The sequence below is a fragment of the Echeneis naucrates genome, chromosome 16 (genome assembly GCF_900963305.1).
Source record: "Echeneis naucrates chromosome 16, fEcheNa1.1, whole genome shotgun sequence".
NCBI lineage: Eukaryota > Metazoa > Chordata > Actinopteri > Carangiformes > Echeneidae > Echeneis > Echeneis naucrates.
In genome coordinates this window covers 9,835,614-9,853,903 of record NC_042526.1, presented here as the reverse complement: position 1 = coordinate 9,853,903, position 18,290 = coordinate 9,835,614, and the positions used below count along the sequence as shown (strand labels likewise).

General features: G+C 39.9%; 1 protein-coding gene across 5 annotated transcripts; it reads right to left on the bottom strand.

Annotated features, from left to right (window-relative positions):
* Positions 1–328: 328 nt before the first annotated feature.
* bmal2 (basic helix-loop-helix ARNT like 2) lies at positions 329–12,863 on the bottom strand. Of its 5 annotated transcripts, none has more exons than XM_029522864.1 (17): positions 12,557–12,863; positions 8,104–8,233; positions 7,959–8,012; positions 7,486–7,527; positions 7,160–7,317; positions 6,610–6,689; positions 6,154–6,246; positions 5,307–5,424; positions 5,048–5,197; positions 4,687–4,930; positions 4,302–4,408; positions 3,825–3,975; positions 3,663–3,724; positions 3,392–3,506; positions 3,008–3,098; positions 2,470–2,569; positions 329–2,358 (listed from the first exon to the last, which is right to left on the bottom strand). In XM_029522864.1, exons 1-17 carry the CDS (start codon positions 12,615–12,617, stop codon positions 2,201–2,203), a joined length of 1,914 nt encoding a protein of 637 aa, XP_029378724.1. In that variant the 5' UTR covers positions 12,618–12,863; the 3' UTR covers positions 329–2,200. The 5 variants fall into 5 exon arrangements, with proteins under 5 accessions (XP_029378724.1, XP_029378725.1, XP_029378727.1 ...); XM_029522865.1 differs by having other exon boundaries at positions 3,392–3,503; XM_029522867.1 differs by having other exon boundaries at positions 12,769–12,811.
* Positions 12,864–18,290: the final 5,427 nt, after the last annotated feature.

Sequence of the window (18,290 nt, the reverse complement as noted above, 5' to 3'; positions counted from 1 at the left end):
TGGAAACCATATTGGTGTGGAATAAAAGCTACACATTTAAATATCTTGGACAGAATATATTGTACTAATGACTGAGGGTTAAGTTACACATTCAGTTGAATAATTTCTGATGAAAACTTGATATTTTTGAGTACCCTGGGATAATGACTGGCTTTCGTTGCACTCTGTGTTTTAAAACTTAGGTTAAAACATATTTGAACACAAGCAACAGTCTGTGTGGAATACGAGACTAAGAAACAGCTGATTTACTGACCAAAAATGAATTTCATTAGGTTAGTTCATCTCCTAATTTTCTCTATGCCATAATTTGTGGACTCTTTTTCTTAAGCAAGTTAAAACAATTTTATTGAACTGAACCCACGAGTAAAACTTTCACTGTGACAACAATTTAACATATTTTTGACATCAAAAATTTACCTCCCATCAACATGAGGCCACATGAAAATACACATAGACCATCACATAATGGCTATCAGTGTTGTAAAATCAGAGATGTGCAATTGTAAGCAGAGGCAAAACAAAACTCTAGATGAAGTACACGGAAAAAGGATAAACAACTCTTCACGTTCTCACCAAATATCATCAGTATGTCTTGTCCTGCTGGAGTCTCTCGCAGTCATGCATGATATGGGAGGGGCATTTACATTGAGAAAGAGATGTAGGTTGAAGATTAGGATTTATGGAATGATAGAGCTGCATAGCATAATCCTATAACAAATAAATGCATGTGCATGGCATTGTTGTGTGCCAAACAAAGTATGAACATTTCTCCTGAAAGGCCATCAGTGCATAACATTAAATGAAAGAAAAATAACAACAGCTAAAGCTATGGCTTACCTGCAAGATCAGAAAGCAAACAGTAAGAAAACAGATGTAAGTACATGTGAACAAGTAGACTTATTATACCACATACCAATGTATGTAGGAAAGTATGTAAAACTTAAATTGGAGGTCAAATGCTGCTTATCCTCCTAAGAACTGTGGCATTCTATGTTTATATGGGGCGGATTTGCTTCCATCGCTCCCTGAGTTTATCACTTCTACCACACAATTCAATCTCAAACATGAGTAAAAAAATATTACGGATGTGAAATGGGTTAGCTGTTCAGCTGTTGCTACCAGACTTCCATTTCAGCACCTTTAAAGTGCTGTTTCACTTTGCATGAAGTAGAACTGTAGTGCTCATTAATCAAAGAGTTCAGTGGTTAAATGGTGAACCACCAAGGGATTGCTCTTTAGGAAATGTATGAATGTGGGTATTTTCTGGAAAAAACAAAAACGTTAAATGTGTAGCACTAGGGTTAATAAAATTCTGGGGCTGTCTATAGAGGTATATATACTAAATATGAATTAAAATATTTTTCCTATGCAAACTATCCCTTAAAGATAGATATGGCCTGAAGACATAGTGTCTGCGATCATACCAAATGTACACATATAAAGTATGTTCAAGTCAGTGTACAAGAGAGGAGGTTACTGGACTGTTTCAAGGGAAAATGTTCAGATACTGACAAGTTAAGAGATAATCTCTGAGTGACACTTCATAAGGTGACTCTCAAAGTTCGAGGTTATGGAAGTGTGGTCTTCCGTGGTACACTGCCTACCTACGGTTTGGATCCTGAGGGGTCAAAGACATGGGCAAGGTTGTCAAGGTGTCGCATTTTAATTATCCATACAGTACCTAACCTAATTATAACCGTTTAAAAATGAAACTGATTCAGTGCAATTTGTTTTTGCTTCTTCGCTCCGAACATTTGTTCAAATGTTGGTGGAGGAGAGAAATACAGGTAGGAATCCAGAGCCACTTAAGCCTTGTCACTGTCATTTGTGTTCATGGGTTCTTCAACCTTTTGAGGTTGCCTCAGTCAAACAGAGGATGACAGTAGGTGAGAAGAAAGCAGTGAGGAACAGCGTTTCAGGGCAGGCAGACCGCTGTAAGGCTTTCGAGGCAAATCGTCCTCCTGAAGAGGGAAAGCAGGCGTTCCTTTTTGTCATCGATCCTGCTCCTGTTAGAGCAGCCAGCTGAAGACTACACAGCTTATGTGAAGAAAGGTAAATAATAAATAAAAAAAAGTCTGTAAAAAAACAGAATGCTGCATTTTGGAGTAAGCATTCAAGCAGTTCTCATCACCAAAAAATTATGGTCCAAGAAGGTTTTTTTGCTGCAGTGTGCTACAGTGTCACACTGTATGAGCAGGTTCTATAACGACCAGTGCATCTCTTCAAAGTCCACAGCCTCGCCCAAGTTGGTGTCCGTTTCCAAGAGGCTCATGATCACGGCCATCGCTGCTTCATCGTTGCTGAGACTACTAAGGCCGGGTCCAACCACACTGTCCAAATCCAGATGGGAATTCTCACCTAAAATGAGATGAAGTGACAGAGAAAATAAGAGAAACAAGAGAATGGAATTAAAAGAGGAGATTATTTAACATCACCCCATACAGAGTTTAAAATGATGAGGCCGAGTACCCATGAGTGCCTCTCCTCCTGAGAACGTAGCTCCCTGGGGCTCATCCTCTGAGTTGGACTTTCCTGGCATCTCTGTGTCTGTTGTCTCTCCATTTGGCACCTAGAGACCCAAAGAGGAGATGATTATAGTCCAGGCAGCAACTTAGAGCAAATAACCAAATCTGTGCTGGGATTGCGTAACTTTATGGCTGGTCTACCACTAAAAAGCTTTTGCAGAGATGTTTAAACAAATGAAGAAACACATGAAACCAGACAGTCTGGCTTCATGTGTATTCATATTAAATATTTGACATATTGACTAACTCTTACAACTTTATTTGTGGACAAACAAAGTTCAAAGCATGCACTTTCTTACTGCAAAATAAAGCATAGATAGTTGCTTTCAAATGTTTTAAAATATGCACAGTGGCTTCAAAAATTACAATAAGCAATTTTGAACTGGATTAGTGTGGAAAGTTTTATGCAGCATTTTTTTGAACCTCCCGATTTATGACTGGGACACATGCATCAATGAAAACATCAATGTGTATAAACTTACATTGTTGCTGATTTGATTGTGACTTTGTGGAGACTTATCCTGTGGCAAACTGAATGGACTGACATTACCACTGGAAGGTGATGAGTTCATCCTGAAGAAGCAGACATGTTCATTCATCTCTACAACAAGCAGTACATGTAACAGCTGGAGTCATAACCCCCCCCCCCCCCCCCAAAAAAAAAAAAGAAAGAAAGAAAAAAGCTAAATGAAAGTACTCAGACTGAATAGAAAGGTTGTGGTAGTTCTTTCAATAAGTGTATTTACTTCAGTTTTATTATAGCTAGCTTAATATTATTGAAATGTGCTCTGGGAATGAAGGTGACTAGCAATACACCACTGTCACAGAAAGTAAAGAGGACATGCTCTGTCTTTATGAGGTCACACCTGTTGAAGTCCAGAAGCTCATTGGCAATCTGAGTCCCTATGCTTCCAGCATAAATCATAGTTCCTGGTGTGGCGGAGATGCCTGGTATAATTGGAAGAGACTTCTTGCCATCTTCTAACAAAAACAAAAGGTTTAATGTGATAGAACACACCAGAAAATTTTTATGGTAAAATACAACCACACAATCTGCATTTCTGAGTATCATGCTATACCCAAGAGATCAGTGACACATCAATGTTGATTTTTTGATCTTGTATTTTATAAACTGACCTTCAGAAGTCTTTGAATTGTTTAACTGTTCAGACTTGCTTCCTGACCGACTGTGATCATACCTTTTCATTGGATGGGAGAAGAAATGAAGCACTAATTAGTATAAATATAACTTGCAAAGATATTCGTGCATTGCATGATCAGATTAAAGCATATACTTACGATATGACTGTATTATTTGACACTATGTATTCTACTTCTTTGGTCCAGGGATTTACAAAACTAAACCACTGACTTTGCAGAGTGACAAAGGAGCCATATTTTGTTTTGAACTTATAACAGTTTGTCTCAATTTTCTCTTTGCTCCGCAGCACTGTGGAGATAAAAACAGTGAGAATATGGTTTAAACAAGGTACAGTGAAAACAGACTCCCACCTGTTTAAGGAAAAGAACACAATAAGCACAGGATCAGCAGGCACAATATCCTGATTACACAAAACTGACATCTAATGTCAAAATATCAAGGTGGACAGATACATCATGTTGGAGTTACCTGCTTCGATACTGCAGATATGTTGCAAATTAAAATTAATCTGAAGAGGCCTGTGTAGAAGTAATTTTAGCCCTTTAGTCATTGAAAAATGCTAACTAAGGACCCAAGACAACAAGAAAAAAGATAAGCACAAACATGTAATTCACCTTTTCGATGTCTATCCGCTAAATGTGGCAAGTCATCTTGATGGAAGTATTCATAGCATGATGTCCCAAGCAACTCTTGTGGAAGATAACCAAGAATGGTTGTTGCTCTACAGATGAAGTGAATGAACATAAAAATGTATCGTGTCAGTATGAATTACTTACAAATGCCATAATCAATTATTCAGAATAAGGCATCAATGGGTGACTGTAGCAGTTTGACACTGAACAACGGAAAAGACTGAGGATGTGAAAATAAAACCAAAGACATTACAAATGCCAATGGGAGATTTATTTATTTTTTTTTTTTTTAATGGCCAACAGTCACATTATGCCAACAAAGCTGTGCTGTAACCACACAACCCTGCCTACTGAAATACAGCTCTACCTTTGATCGACAAAGGTGAATTTGCCATCCATGGCATAGCGCGTGATGAACTCTGTTGGTTTAACTCGGACTTCTCCGTTAACCTGGGGCGATGAGTGAGAATGGATGCGCCCCACCGCCACCAGGCAGCTGAAATGGGATGTGTCCTGCTTGTCCGCTTCCCCCTCACCCTCTGCTCCCAACTGACTGGTGGGCCAGCTGCGCATGTAGCCTGTACAGTGAACTGTGCAGTACTTCTGAGACTCTAGGCGCAAATCACATATCAGATGTGACAAGTTTATTTGCAGTGAACGTGAGACTAAATGAAACACCCTGACTGTGAAAGTGGTCTGCTATAGAATTCACCATGTAATTTCCCTACCTTTCTTTTTGGAGGTACTGGCCTGGAATTCTTTTTCTTCCACCTTGACAGAGACTTTGTTGTACTTCATGCGGCAGAAGAAAGAGCGCCGTGCACCGGAACACAGCCGTGCTGCACCAACTGGGAGGTCAGCCTGGACCTGGAGACCGGCTGCAGATACAAGTCATCTTAATATGCGCTCATGCATGGATGTGCGCGCGCACACACACACACACACACGTATATATTATATTTATATATACACACAAGACTTCTTTACTTTTAGCATCTATTAGCCGTTCACGAGGGTATAACTCAGAGGCTGACAGCTGCTCCTTCACTTTCCCCATGTCCTTGGGGTGTATGTAATCAAATAGACTCTGTCCAATCAGCTCTGCCTGGAAGGAAAAAGAAAACAATGTATCAGTAACTGACTTAAACATTCACATGCTGACAAAAGGAAATGTCAAACCACCCATCATATAAAGTAATAATTGCTGACAAAGAACAAACTTAACAAAAACACCTATTGTGAGAATACAATAGGTATTTTTGAGCCCAGAGCACACCAGATACTGTGTGGAGAAGAATGAGATTGTAGTAGGAATGGAGAAGAGAACCACCAGATAATTTCAGACTGGATATCTCTTTGGTTAGGAAAATACACAATTTGAATGTGCAAACTTCTTTATTTTCATTTAAACAATCATCTTTCATTTGCTTCAAGTAAGCATTTAAAAATACAATTTGGCAATTTTTGGAAAAGATCACAAATTTGTCATTTCGATGAGCCACAAATCAGGAATACAAAAACAAGTAGTTTCAATGGTTGCAAAGATGTGCTTTGTTCTTTAAATTGAACGGATTCTTTTGACATTCATGCAACTGACGTCAGACTTCAGATAGATGTAGGTACTAAAATTAGATAGGCAAATAAATCATCAATTTGGTGTTGGCAAAGAGAAAAATGTACCTCAGAAAATATGTGAACATGAAGCCAAACAGGTTTATTACAGGATTATTATTTCACAAGACAATACAAACCATCTGGTGTTTCCGGTTTGTTTGTTAGTTTGTCATTTTTTTCTTGAACAAAGATGCTTAAGCAACAAATGTAAAAGTCTTACCCGACTATAATTTAATATCTTCGTGACAGACTCTGAGACAAAAACTATTTTCCCACGATCACAGCCCACAACAAACAGGAATCCATCTGCAGCCTGCCCAACAAAGAAACACGGGGGAGTAAATTCTTTTATTGTTTTAATGGAGTTTTGCAACAAAATAAAAGCAATAGAAAACTAAAAAAATATATCCAGTTTGGATCATTGGTGTTTTTTTGTTTGTTTTGTGTTTTTGGTTAATAGGACGCTGTGACATGCAGAGGTTTGTAACTTGGTTTGAAGCTTTTAAACATCCTCAAATAACATTTAACACTTTATAAGCCTGTATTAAGATTACTTGGCAAATAGCAGAGGTGGCTATATTAAAAAAATAAAAGAAATACTCAATTGAAGAGACTGAGCAAAAAAAAAAAATTGTGCACAAATATTGTCCTTTTAAACTGTCAGTAATATGTTTACCTTCAGGACAAGGTGCTTCAGCTCCTCATTAGGGAGGAATGACGGCTTATAGTTAGATTCCGAGAAGGAACTTGCTGAACCTGAAAATATAGTCAGCCAGTTCAATGTCAGATCAATACATTACATTTACTTAATTAGCTAAACATTAATTAATCAATAATTAAGACTATTAGTAAACTTTTATAGCATTGTGTATTTCTGCAAAACAAAACTCAAAAAGTCACAAAGGACCATTACTACTAAATTGTATGTGCTCACTATCAGTCTTATAAAGCAGTGCAGATAACACAAACTGTTGTTTGTGTCAGCTGTCTGTTCGATTTTCTGATTGTAAACTTCTTAACAGTGTTTGTAGCAATTTTGTAATTTCCATTTCTCATCAATTGTTATATTCAATAATATATGGGGAGTACTATGCCCAATAAAATGGGCAGCTTAAACAATAAAAATAAAATGTTGGTTGCGAGAAATCTATATTAAGCGAATGCATCAGTGAATACAATGTCAGGCCAAATCATCTTTAACTCTAGTAGTCATTAATGGGCTCTACCTTTGAGAGATTTGAGGTGCTGCACAGCCATTCTGAGCACAGTGAGTTTGTCCAGTTTACGGGACATGGGGTTACAAGTCGGGATCATGGCTGAAAGTTTGTCGATGAGGTTGTTCATTTTGTCTCGTCTTCTCTTTTCGATTTGGCTGTGAGGTTCCCTGCAGACAGAGAAATCATTGAGAGCACTTCTTTCACTTCTTTCTACCTATAATTTTTTAAGATGATCTTTCCAACTTCTAAACTTTAACAATGAACACCATAAGACCTAATTCAACATCATGGGATCCTAAACATTTTTTGTAATGTGGTGGCTACAAACAACCTACCTGATGCATTTAATTTTGACATGTTGGTCCTCTCCATCTGACCTGCACAGTAGAGAAGTATTTGAGATATATATTTTCCAACAAAAACACAAAAGTGTGCAATAGCTCAAAATCAAGAAGTAAGCTTTGATAGGCCTTGACAGGTAGGTAGTTGATTTTTTTCCTTTTTCATTAAGCTAACAATTGATTTATTAATGAATCTCTCATTCTACAAAATAAAATAAAAGTGAAAATTATCCTAAAAGCTTTGCAGAGCTGTCGGTGATGTCTATGGATGTCTTCTTTTTGGCCCCTAAAATCTTCAAAAGTCAAAACTTTTCAGTTTACTGTTTTATAAGAACAGCAGCACATCTTCTCACTCAAGAGGGTGAAATCAAGAAATGTTTGGCATGTTTTTTTCTAGCTCCGCTGACTTCACGCAGTTAATCAACTTACTAAGTCATTTGCAAACTTTGCAGCTCTACACACAGTACCTATTTTGTTCATCTTCCATATCAGCATCAGGAATGGAAGCAGATTTTGTATCCCTAGAAGGAAAAATTATGTTGATCACGACAATGTCAACAACTGGCATCACTTTCATTTGAGCCATAATAAATAAAATACTCTCATACTCACTGGTTGTCTATGCTGCCCTTGCGCTTCCGAGGCATCTCCATGCTCAAGGACATGCCAGCAGCTGAGGATGGAGTCATCAGGCTGGCCAAAGAGACAGAACTGCTTTGGTTTTCTTCAACCAGCACATCCTCTGAAACAGAAAAAGCAAACTGAGCTGCAGCTGGTTATGAGGAGATATGTATGCAACACATGTGAATCTCATAAATGTTCCTTGTATGGCTGCAGTTCAGTTTCATTCAGATTTCACTCTCTGAAGCAGGTTATGAATAATCACCGGAATTGTCATACTGTGGTTTGCTCAAGCATGGTTACAATGGTTACAAGCATTAACAGCCCCAAGGGCAACACGTCTGCATAGTGGTTAACGCTGTTGCCCTACAACAAGAAGGTCGCAGGTTTGGTTTCCCCGGCCTGGGGCCTTTCTATGTGGAATTTGCATATTCTCTGTATGGGTTTCCTCCTGCTGTCCAAAGATGTGTGTTTAGGTTCATTGGTGACCTTAAATTGCCCGTATGTCCGTGTGTGAGCATGAGTGGTTGTTCCTGTTTGTCTGTGTATGTGGTGGCCCTGCGATGGACTAGTGACCTATCCAAGGTGTACACCAACTTCGCCAAATGTGTGCTTGGATCGGCTCCAGCACCCCCCATGACCCAGAAACGAATAAGGGATAGAAGATGAATGAATGAATGAATGAATAACAGCAATAACAGCCCTGATTCACAGACTGTACCTGCCCTACCAGTCCTTAAAAAAGGCTCCATCTGTGTCAACATAATGGACTCTGCTGAATAGTTGTAAGAGCATGCCTTTCAGGGTTAGGGGAACAGAAACAGCTGGTACACCAAATCATTTTCAAGAATGACTTGTGAAAATATGTCTGTGTTAATAGCTTCAAATTAAGATGATTATAACTTGATCTTGAATTTATGCTTCCAATTAATCAATTATCGGTCTACAAAATATCTACAAATAGTGGAAAAGCCCAATCACAGCTCTGCAGAAGTGAAGAGGCGTGTCAAACAGTCTTGATTTATCCTGGCAAAATTCCAAAATCCATGCCATGACCTGGTTAGTGACAACAAGATTGGAGGCTGAAATCTGCACAGTATGAGGCAAATCCAGTGAATGTGGAACTTAAATGTGTAACAACTGTCCATCTTCACACTATCGCCTTCTGCTCCATATCTCTGGGCCAATTACCCACATGCTTGGCCTCCTCAGCATCATAAAGCCCTCATAACTGGTTGGTCTGGTGCAGCAGCATTTAATTCACACCTGGCAACCTCTGTTTCTGTGCATACACTTGATCAGTGGCTTCCTCTGTCGAACAGGCTATTCCACCATGGATATTTTAAGGATTTTAAAGCCAATAAATTTTAGCTAATGCTAATTTCACATCAATTTGAAGCGGCAGCAAACAACATATCTCTTTATTATCCAAAATGAAGATGCGTTGCTATTACTGTGATAGATCATTAAGAAAAAGCACTCACACCTCTCTTTATCTCTATGAAAAGGTATTCTCAAAAGCAATGGTCCCCAGTCCTGGTCAGCTACTGCCCTGAATTCGTTTTTGATTTTTCCCTGTTCTAACACACCAGATTCAAATGAGGGTTAGCCATTAACAGACTTCTGATGATGAGCTGACCGGTTGAATTGGGTTTTTTGGAGTAGGAGTAGTATCTAAAACATGCAGAGCAGTAGCTGACCAGGACCAGGACTGGGGACTCCTGTTCTGAGGAATGTCAGCATGTGTGGGAAAGTAACTCCCACTCAGTAATTTTAATCATACTACCCTTCTGAGGGAAACTCCCACAATCCCTCTGTATAGCTCATGTGTTCATTCACTTAACTCATTCACTCAATCCCCGAGGGCATCTGCTGCTCTTAAGTAACCACATATTCCTTTTTGTGAAGGATGTCAAATTGATTTCAGAATAAGTTTCAAGCTTAGACTAAAATAAATTAGCAACAAGAACCAAAAGGCTTGAAAGAAAACAATGAACAACTAGGTCATAACCGGCACTGTGCCATTTAAATTAACACTTATGAGGTTAGTCAGACACACACAGGATCTGCCCAGGCAACCCACAACTTTCAACTGCTTCATTTTAAAAAATGCTAACCACCCAGCATGTTTGCCACGATGACGCACAGTTTAAAACATGCACCAAGGAAGCAATTGTTTTCACCTGCATCTGTTTGTTGGTTTATCAATGGCATTGGATAAAAAGAAGCTAGAGCACATTAGGTTTTTATAGTAAGAATAATAATAATGATGATAATTGATAACATTAATAATAATGTTGATCTACAGCTGTGAAGGACTGGCTGTACTTGGAAGTGATATTGGCTTTATTGAGTGCCTTTCTACGCAAGTACACTTTAATGCAAATGAATGTTTTACAGACAACTTTCAGGAAAAACTGAAGATGGCCAGCTGGATGAACCCTCATGTCCTCAAATCCAAGATGCTGCTTTTTGGACAGTACGTCTCTATATTCAAACCAGATGAAGGATTTTGGTCAATGGACATCTGAATCTTTAGAGATCAGAGAAACAGCAATCATTAAAAGCAGCTCAGCTCACAGCCCCTCCAAGAAATGTATCTGGTCATCTAGTGAAACAGACGTCACATTTTTCATGTGAAACGGCTTTATTTCCTTTTAGAGAGCAGGAGACTTCTGAAGATTATTAAATCAACAAAAATCAGCAGCTCTGCTCAGTTAGAAAATAACTCCTACACATGTTCGTCAAATAAACACTACGACAAGGTCTACTTTGTTCTTTAAAATGGTGTTTCGGGTGAGAAGCATGTTTGTTGTGTACAATTAGAGGGCTGCAGGCCAGAATATGTTTAGAGTCCAACCAATACACTGAACGACCTTGTCTGTCAGCTGAATTAAACTGTGGTAGTAAATTTTTGTGTCATTGAAGAAAATGTTTTTGCGGATGTTTTTATAATTTCCCCACAGGTCTCTCTCCTATTCACGATTTTTCTCTCCAGGGGAAAAACCAAACTCAAACCTAGTTGTACTGAGTGCCCTGCTAATGCAACGTAATACTATCTTTGACAGAATCGTTCACCAGTCAGCTGGTATTTAAACCATTTTAGCTTTAAAAACTAGAAACTCTAAACACGGATGTCATGGAAAGTTCCTTATTAACAATAATCAATTATGTCAATACTATTTAAACCGCCTACAGTCAGTGTTAGAAACTGATCTAAAAAAAACAACTATGAAACATTATCAGGCAAACTAAAACATTAATGACTGCTCCAATGAGTCTTATATGTTGTGAACTCCTCGTTTATTTTAGGAATAATTCCGCAATAATAGGTAGGCACAAAAAAAAAAAAAAACATCAAAACTGTGTTTTATCTGCATTTAGTTGTAATTAGCATGCAATTCAACTGAGACTGCACTACTGGCACTCTTCTGAACAAACCTTGACACACCATCTTATTACTGTGTCCGAAATGTGCTTAAAATGGCAGAGGACATAGTTATCAAAGACATCTGAACACAGTCTCCTGTCAGTCCTGTGGCAGTGGACTGACGGCTGTAAATGTCCGTCCACCGTTTCTGACCTGAACATGTTTCACCGTAATGAAGTTGCAGAAATCACCTTAGAAAAGTCCTCCGGTTTCGGCTAACGCAGCTCAATAAACAAAGGCTGTTTACGGCACTGCTGTCATCGTCGCTGGGTGAATTCGGGTCTGGGTCTTGAACCGGCTGGTTTCGGTCAGAGATAAATCGCTGCTGGGTGATTTTTTTTTTATTTTGAACATCCAGAGCTGGCTTTGGTGCTGGAGATAAAGTCAGCGCCGTGTCCGCTCCGTCCCGGCCGACATCAGGAGGAGCAGCTTCGGCCGCCGGGTCCAACATCTAGTTAGGCCTGAACCAGCGACCGCGGTCGCTCGTTTTGCACGATGTGACATCGGTTATTTCAAAAAGCAACGGCCGCCAAACTTACAAGAGCCATCCACGGTGTTAAATAACACGGAGTCCTTAAAACACACCTGCCTGGATCCTCCTCCTCCAGGCAGCTCTGCCGGTAATCAGGCCATGCTATCAATGCTAGGCTAACATTTGTGCGGTTCAGCGGGGGCTCGGGTTAACATTAGCCGTTACACAAGTGAAATGGCTCGTTTGCATTTTTATTTACATTTACTAACCTTATAAGACAACCACAGAGCCAAACAACTATAATATCCGTATAATGTGCTTGAGACGTGAGGAACTGTGTCGTCCGCGGTTATATAAACGCCGTAAATGGCGAGTTTGCTCTACTGATCTACTGACCTAGTTTTGAAATAGCGCAAAGTTGGAGCCGACCGGCGAGCGAGCCGCCGATCAGACCCTCCGAGGTGCAGCCCGGGGCGGCGCACCGCGGCTCGGTCGTCCTGAGCTTTTCACCCGGTAACAGGCTGTAGCGGTGCTCGGTTTACCTGCCGGTTCGCCTCCTCCAGCTCTGTCACCGCCGCCAGCCGCTGGATTCCTGGCCGACATGGCTGGAGCCGGGGCCGGTGCGCTGGGGCCCGGGACTCCAATACATGGATGAGGCGGTGGACCACTCCGGGATGTGTCTGTTCCGTCAGGACGGTCTGTGACACAGAGGGGCCAGGCACAACCCCCCCCCCCCCTCCAAAAAAAGTTATACCTTCCTTTTCCTCGGATGAAGGAAATCCCGGAGGGAAAGCGCAGAGAGGCTCATCGATCACGCCGCGCTCGGAAAGTGGGACAGTGTGGAGAAGCGGCGCGCCAACGCGGAAGGCAGGACGCAGTCTCCGCCTGCCGGCTCACCGAGTCACCGCTGCAGCTTCACCTCCGCTCAGCTCCCTCCAGGCCTGACGTCTGAGTGGCCCATCCGGTCATATTCTAAAGGACTTTGGCTTTATTTTGCAGAATTTCGACTAAATTCAAGAAAAAATAAGACCAACAACAGGAATTTAAAGGTAAGTGGGATGAATATGCTTGAAGCGGTATAATGATATAAGAGGCTGCTCCACTACACATCATTCCTTACAATAAACCACATACATCTGTGAGTATCACATATACAAACTGTAAGTGACAATATCTTATTATTCATTTCATCTTTTCCTTTCGTCTACCTTTACCCTTATTTCTTTAGGACCTGGTTTAAGATTTGTTTTTTAATCTGTGTTGTTCAAACAAAAGCAGTTTTGACACATTGGGACAAATAAATGAGTCTACATTTGAGTTTGAAGAGAAAGTAAATGAGATAAATGAATATGAGTCTGCTGAGGCTAGCAGTACATGACTGAGTATCCTGCAGGAGGCTCAGCAAGATGATAGTTGCAGAGTTGCAAGACATGACAGGTTGGTTCATCTCCAACCTAATTTCTTAAAATCTCAGCTAGGTTATAATAAAAGTTTGATATTCACAGGATGAGCTTCTATTATCTTATTTATTTAAATGGTGGAAAATTATTTACTGTTTACCAAAACAGAGACACTGGCAGTCAGGTTACATTATATATATTTATAGTGAAAGAAGAAAAGTGGAAATGTAGGTGCTATAAGACATACTGGTCAAAGGAAATGTAAAAAGGAAAAGAAAAAACACTGTAGTGTGGATCATAAATATTCTCTTCTACCTTTTCTCTCTTTTCTCGCTTTCTAGCAGGTAGCAGGTACAGGCAATGCATAGAAGTGGTCCTGGCTAGGCTACACCCTGGATAGGTCACTGACATTGGGTGTAAGACATAGGGACATACTAAAATTACTGAGAAGCGTGTAGTTGTTTGTGATAGGAAGTTTGGATCTTTTTACTTACTCAGGTCTTTTAATCTCTTTCATCAAGATGAAGGTTCATTGGAACTAGTGTGGTGCTGTAGTCATTTGAGTAATGACTGAAAAAGTTTGGCTTTCAAACACTGAAGAGCAACATGGTTTGCTTCACTTGGCGTATAATACACAAGTTTGCTTTTGTTAAACTATTGAGTACCCTTTTGGGAAACGCAAAGGCAAATTAAACATCCATCCCATAGCTACATAGCTAACGTTAACTTTCGTGCTAAGGTCAGATAGCTCTCCTCCCCAGTAATAGCAGCACTTGTCAAGTTACTGCTGTAACCACATGAATAATGAACGAAAGACCCGAAGACCTGTAGTTATGAGTCACGAACGAATCAGCCATTCTTACACAGATAATATACAGCAGAAAGACCTGTTCATGAATGAATCTGAGCCTGTGGTGAGCACGCGCGGACCTGAGAAAAAAGAATGAATCACCCACTAAGATAACTTGTTACTCCCGAGTCATACAAAAGATGAGTACAAAATGAACAGATCGTTCACGAACGATGCATCACTAGTAGTTGTTACGCAGCGGCGTTAAGCACCTTTCCAGCATATCGAACTGGCTGTCTCAGGAGACAAAACCTGGAAAAGACAACAAAGTTTATCTATTTAAGTAAGTAACGCGATTGGTCACTTTGTGTTTTTAAATTTAACTCCATAGTTTTAAGTCACTCGAAAGGTGACTTTCAGCAGAGTCACCCAGATGTTGAGTCGCTTGACCTGGAACTGCTTGCAGCCACATTAGCGTCTTTTTTAACTGGACAAATGTAAAATGCTTTTCACTCGCTCTCACGAGTAGTAGTAGTAGTAGTAGTAAGTAGTAGGAATGAAAACCACTATTATAAATAAATAAACTTTTATTTTTAAATAATTTACTGTCAGTACAAAGTGCCCTCATAACTGCCTTAATTCACCAAGGCTGGAATCATCCTCAGAGATTTTGGTCCATATTTATTTGGAAGTCATCAGAAGAGGCGCACGATGGCCATAATGGATGGATGATATCAGCAGCAGCACTCAGGAAAGCTGTGGTGTTTAACTGATGCTCAATTTTTACGAAGGGTGCAAGAAATGTTCCCCCACACCATTAACAGCCCATATTGACTAAACTTCTGACCCTACAACCATAATGTATGCATTTAATTAATATATTTTTTATTCATTTGCTTTTATTACTTTTACATGCATTTTCTTGTTTTATATTTCTTTGCATATCATTAATAAATCATTCTATGGATTCATAAAACATCATATCTACTGATTGTACATTTGTGCAGATCCCTGCAGCTTGTGTTATGTCCATGACCTGGATGTCTAAAGACCCTGACAGACCTGTAGTGACCTGTTTCTGATTTAAGTTGTTGTTGGTATTTGTTTATGTAATCTATGCTGTTTAGAAGGGTTTTGCGATGTGGTCGAAGGGCAGTCAGGCTGCAGGAGGAATAAGACACACTGCGACAGTGAAAATATAATCAGGCTTAGCTTGAGTATACGTTTGAAACGACACCGTTGAGGTTCTGCTGGAGGAGTGTCCACCTGTAACGGTTCTGCGGTAGGAGTCGCTTCTAGACTTTCAACGCTCTCCTCCTCAGGTATTCCCAGTTTTTCTGGATATTCATTAAAAGCTTTTGCTTCCTCTCAGAAACCAATTGCTCCAGCAGCTATCTCATCCTCTTGCTTTAATTCAGCTGGTTCTGAAGATTGATTATTAACTGTCTCATTCCCACTGTTATTGTGTGAAGCTCTTCCATCTCCTGCTGCAGATAATCAATTTGATTATTCTGCTTGCTAATGATCTCGTCTTTAGTCAATATCAGTTCCTCAGCATCCTTGAATCGGAACTGAAGATCCTGAATGACTGTCTTCAGGTTTTTGTTCTCTTCAGTCTGTTGGCCTAGCTCGGTTGTGACCATGTCATTCTGTTTGTTCATAAATTCTGCCTTTTGAAGAAGATGGTGCAGAGACTCCTCAAGCGTCACTATGTCTTTTTTTTTTTTTTCTCCAACAGAGACTCCATGTCTGTGAGCTTCTGTGTTAACTCGTCTCTTTCCCTGTATAAGTCCCCGGCATCTTTCATGTGACGCTGTAGATGACAGACTTCTGCTCTCAGACCTTTAATCTCTGCTTCATAACTCTTTGTCATAGATCATCATCGATGAGATTTTGGTTCTGCTGCCGCAACATTTTCTCATTTTCAAATGCCGCGAACTTTTGCAAAAGTGTATCACAGTTGTCTTGGTGAAGATTCTGTACTATAAGCTCATGGTCACATATTGCTGCAGGAAGAGTCTCCAGCTGTTGCGGTTCTACAACAAGAGTCTCTGGTTGGCTTTCAGCTCTCTGCTCATCAGACAGTTCTGGTTCTTCTGTATTTTCAAGAAAAATCCCAGATTCCTCTGTGTGATTCTCTGCTCCAGCCAAAGTGTCCTCCTCCCGCTTCATCTCAAGCCGCTTCTCATCACCAGGGGGTAATTGTGTCAAATAGGTTGTGACAGCGCCAGGCTCTGCTGCCACTCGCTGCTTATAAACCATGACTTCATTGGACTTTTTACATTGCTCCTTGTTTTTCAGTAGCTCTTGGTGAGCATTGTACACTTGAGACTGAAGCTCACTCGCTGCTGCTTTCAGAGTTTCAGTGTCTCCTTGATATGTATATTAGAGATGCGTCAGCTCAGCAGTAAGGATCTTATTCTTCTCATCTGTTGTTTTCTCCTTTTCATGTAGAGCGCAAATCTCTGCCCGCAGATTTTCTCCGTCAGAGATTCAAGCCAAATCAGATCAGCAGCCATGTTTGTCTTTGTCTCGCAACAAAACAGTTTTTCTGCCTCTAGCTCTTTGATGTAAGTTTCATTTTTTTCCCTTACAGTTTGCTTCCTGTGAAAAAACTTTCGAGACCTGTTCTAGTGATTCCTTCATCACCAGGATTTTACTGACTGACTCCTGCAGTCTGGTGTTCTCCGTTCTCTGCTCAGTTACCTGCAGTGTCTTTACATTCAACTCAGATTTGAGCTCTGCAGTTTAACCAGCTCTTCTTGTTGTGTTTATTTGTTCTCTTTGGCCCTTACCTCCTTTGACTTCATATCTAAAGGCCTTATGTTTAACTGTCTCATTCCCACTGTTATTGTGTGAAGCTCTTCCATCTCCTGCTGCAGACAATCAATTTGATTATTCTGCTTGCTAATGATCTCGTCTTTAGTCAATATCAGTTCCTCAGCATCCTTGAATCGGAACTGAAGATCCTGAATGACTGTTTTCAGGTTTTTGTTCTCTTCAGTCTGTTGTCGTAGCTCGGTTGTGACCATGTCATTCTGTTTGTTCATAAATTCTGCCTTTTGAAGAAGATGGTGCAGAGACTCCTCAAGCGTCACTATGTCTTTTTCTTTTTTTTTTTTCTCCAACAGACACTTCATGTCTGTGAGCTTCTGTGTTAACTCGTCTCTTTCCCTGTATAAGTCCCCGGGATCTTTCATGTGACGCTGTAGATGACAGACTTCTGCTCTCAGACCTTTAATCTCTGCTTCATAACTCTTTGTCAGAGATTTAAGGCAGTCTATTTCACCAATGAGGTTTTGATTCATCTCTGATTACACTCAATGAGATGCTCACAGATAAATAGAGCCGTTTGAATTCAAAGAGCTCTATTTATCACCTCTTCTTTCCAGACACTAGATGGCAGACATGAATTATTTGAAAAGAAGTAAAAACAGGCTCAGTAGTTGGTCTAATGTTCAAATACTTCAAGTAACCAAATAGATCTATATTTAAAGTTTGCAGTAGTGTTGTTCTTGTTTTACCATAATAGAGCAGAGTCAAACAGAAATAAGATGGAGGATAAGTTGGAGGATATTCTTCTTTGCGTTTGTGAATAGTCCTTGTGAATATAAACACTTCATTTTTGTGCTGTGCTCTACTTAAAAAGAAGAACGCAGTTCTGCTCCTCTTTCTTGGTCCTGCTGTGATGAAGTTTTCATATTTTAGATATAAGGAACATAGTTTATTATAACGGTGCCCACTGGGGGACAAACTTTTTTTTTTTTTATGTGTTCGGTGGTCCCATCCTGAACCATCCCTCAGTTTGGTAAAAGAAAAACAAATTGCAATAAGTCTTTTAATGCCACATATGAATATGAATTACAAAGAAGAAACTCCACTTTAGGAAATAATATGTTCCCCCACCAAAATTAAGGTATGAAAGAAACTCACTCTCATGTCGAATGGTTTGAGACGTGGTTTTGAGCTGTAGTGCTTTATGGCAGCAGTTATGGTTTCCATCACTCTGTCATATCTACGGAGAACATGGAAAAGCCAACATGGAGAAAACAGCAGTAAAGAACAGGAAAATAACTGTTTGACTGT

Excerpts from the sequence above, each read along its gene's own strand:
- bmal2 (XM_029522864.1), bottom strand. The coding sequence starts at position 12,617 with ATGTCGGCCAGGAATCCAGCGGCTGGCGGCGGTGACAGAGCTGGAGGA. Across the intron at positions 3,976-4,301 it reads AGCGGATAGACATCGAAAAG|TGCTGCGGAGCAAAGAGAAA; the intron begins GTGAATTACATG and ends TTATCTCCACAG. Across the intron at positions 2,570-3,007 it reads ACAATCAAATCAGCAACAAT|GTGCCAAATGGAGAGACAAC; the intron begins GTAAGTTTATAC and ends TTGGGTCTCTAG.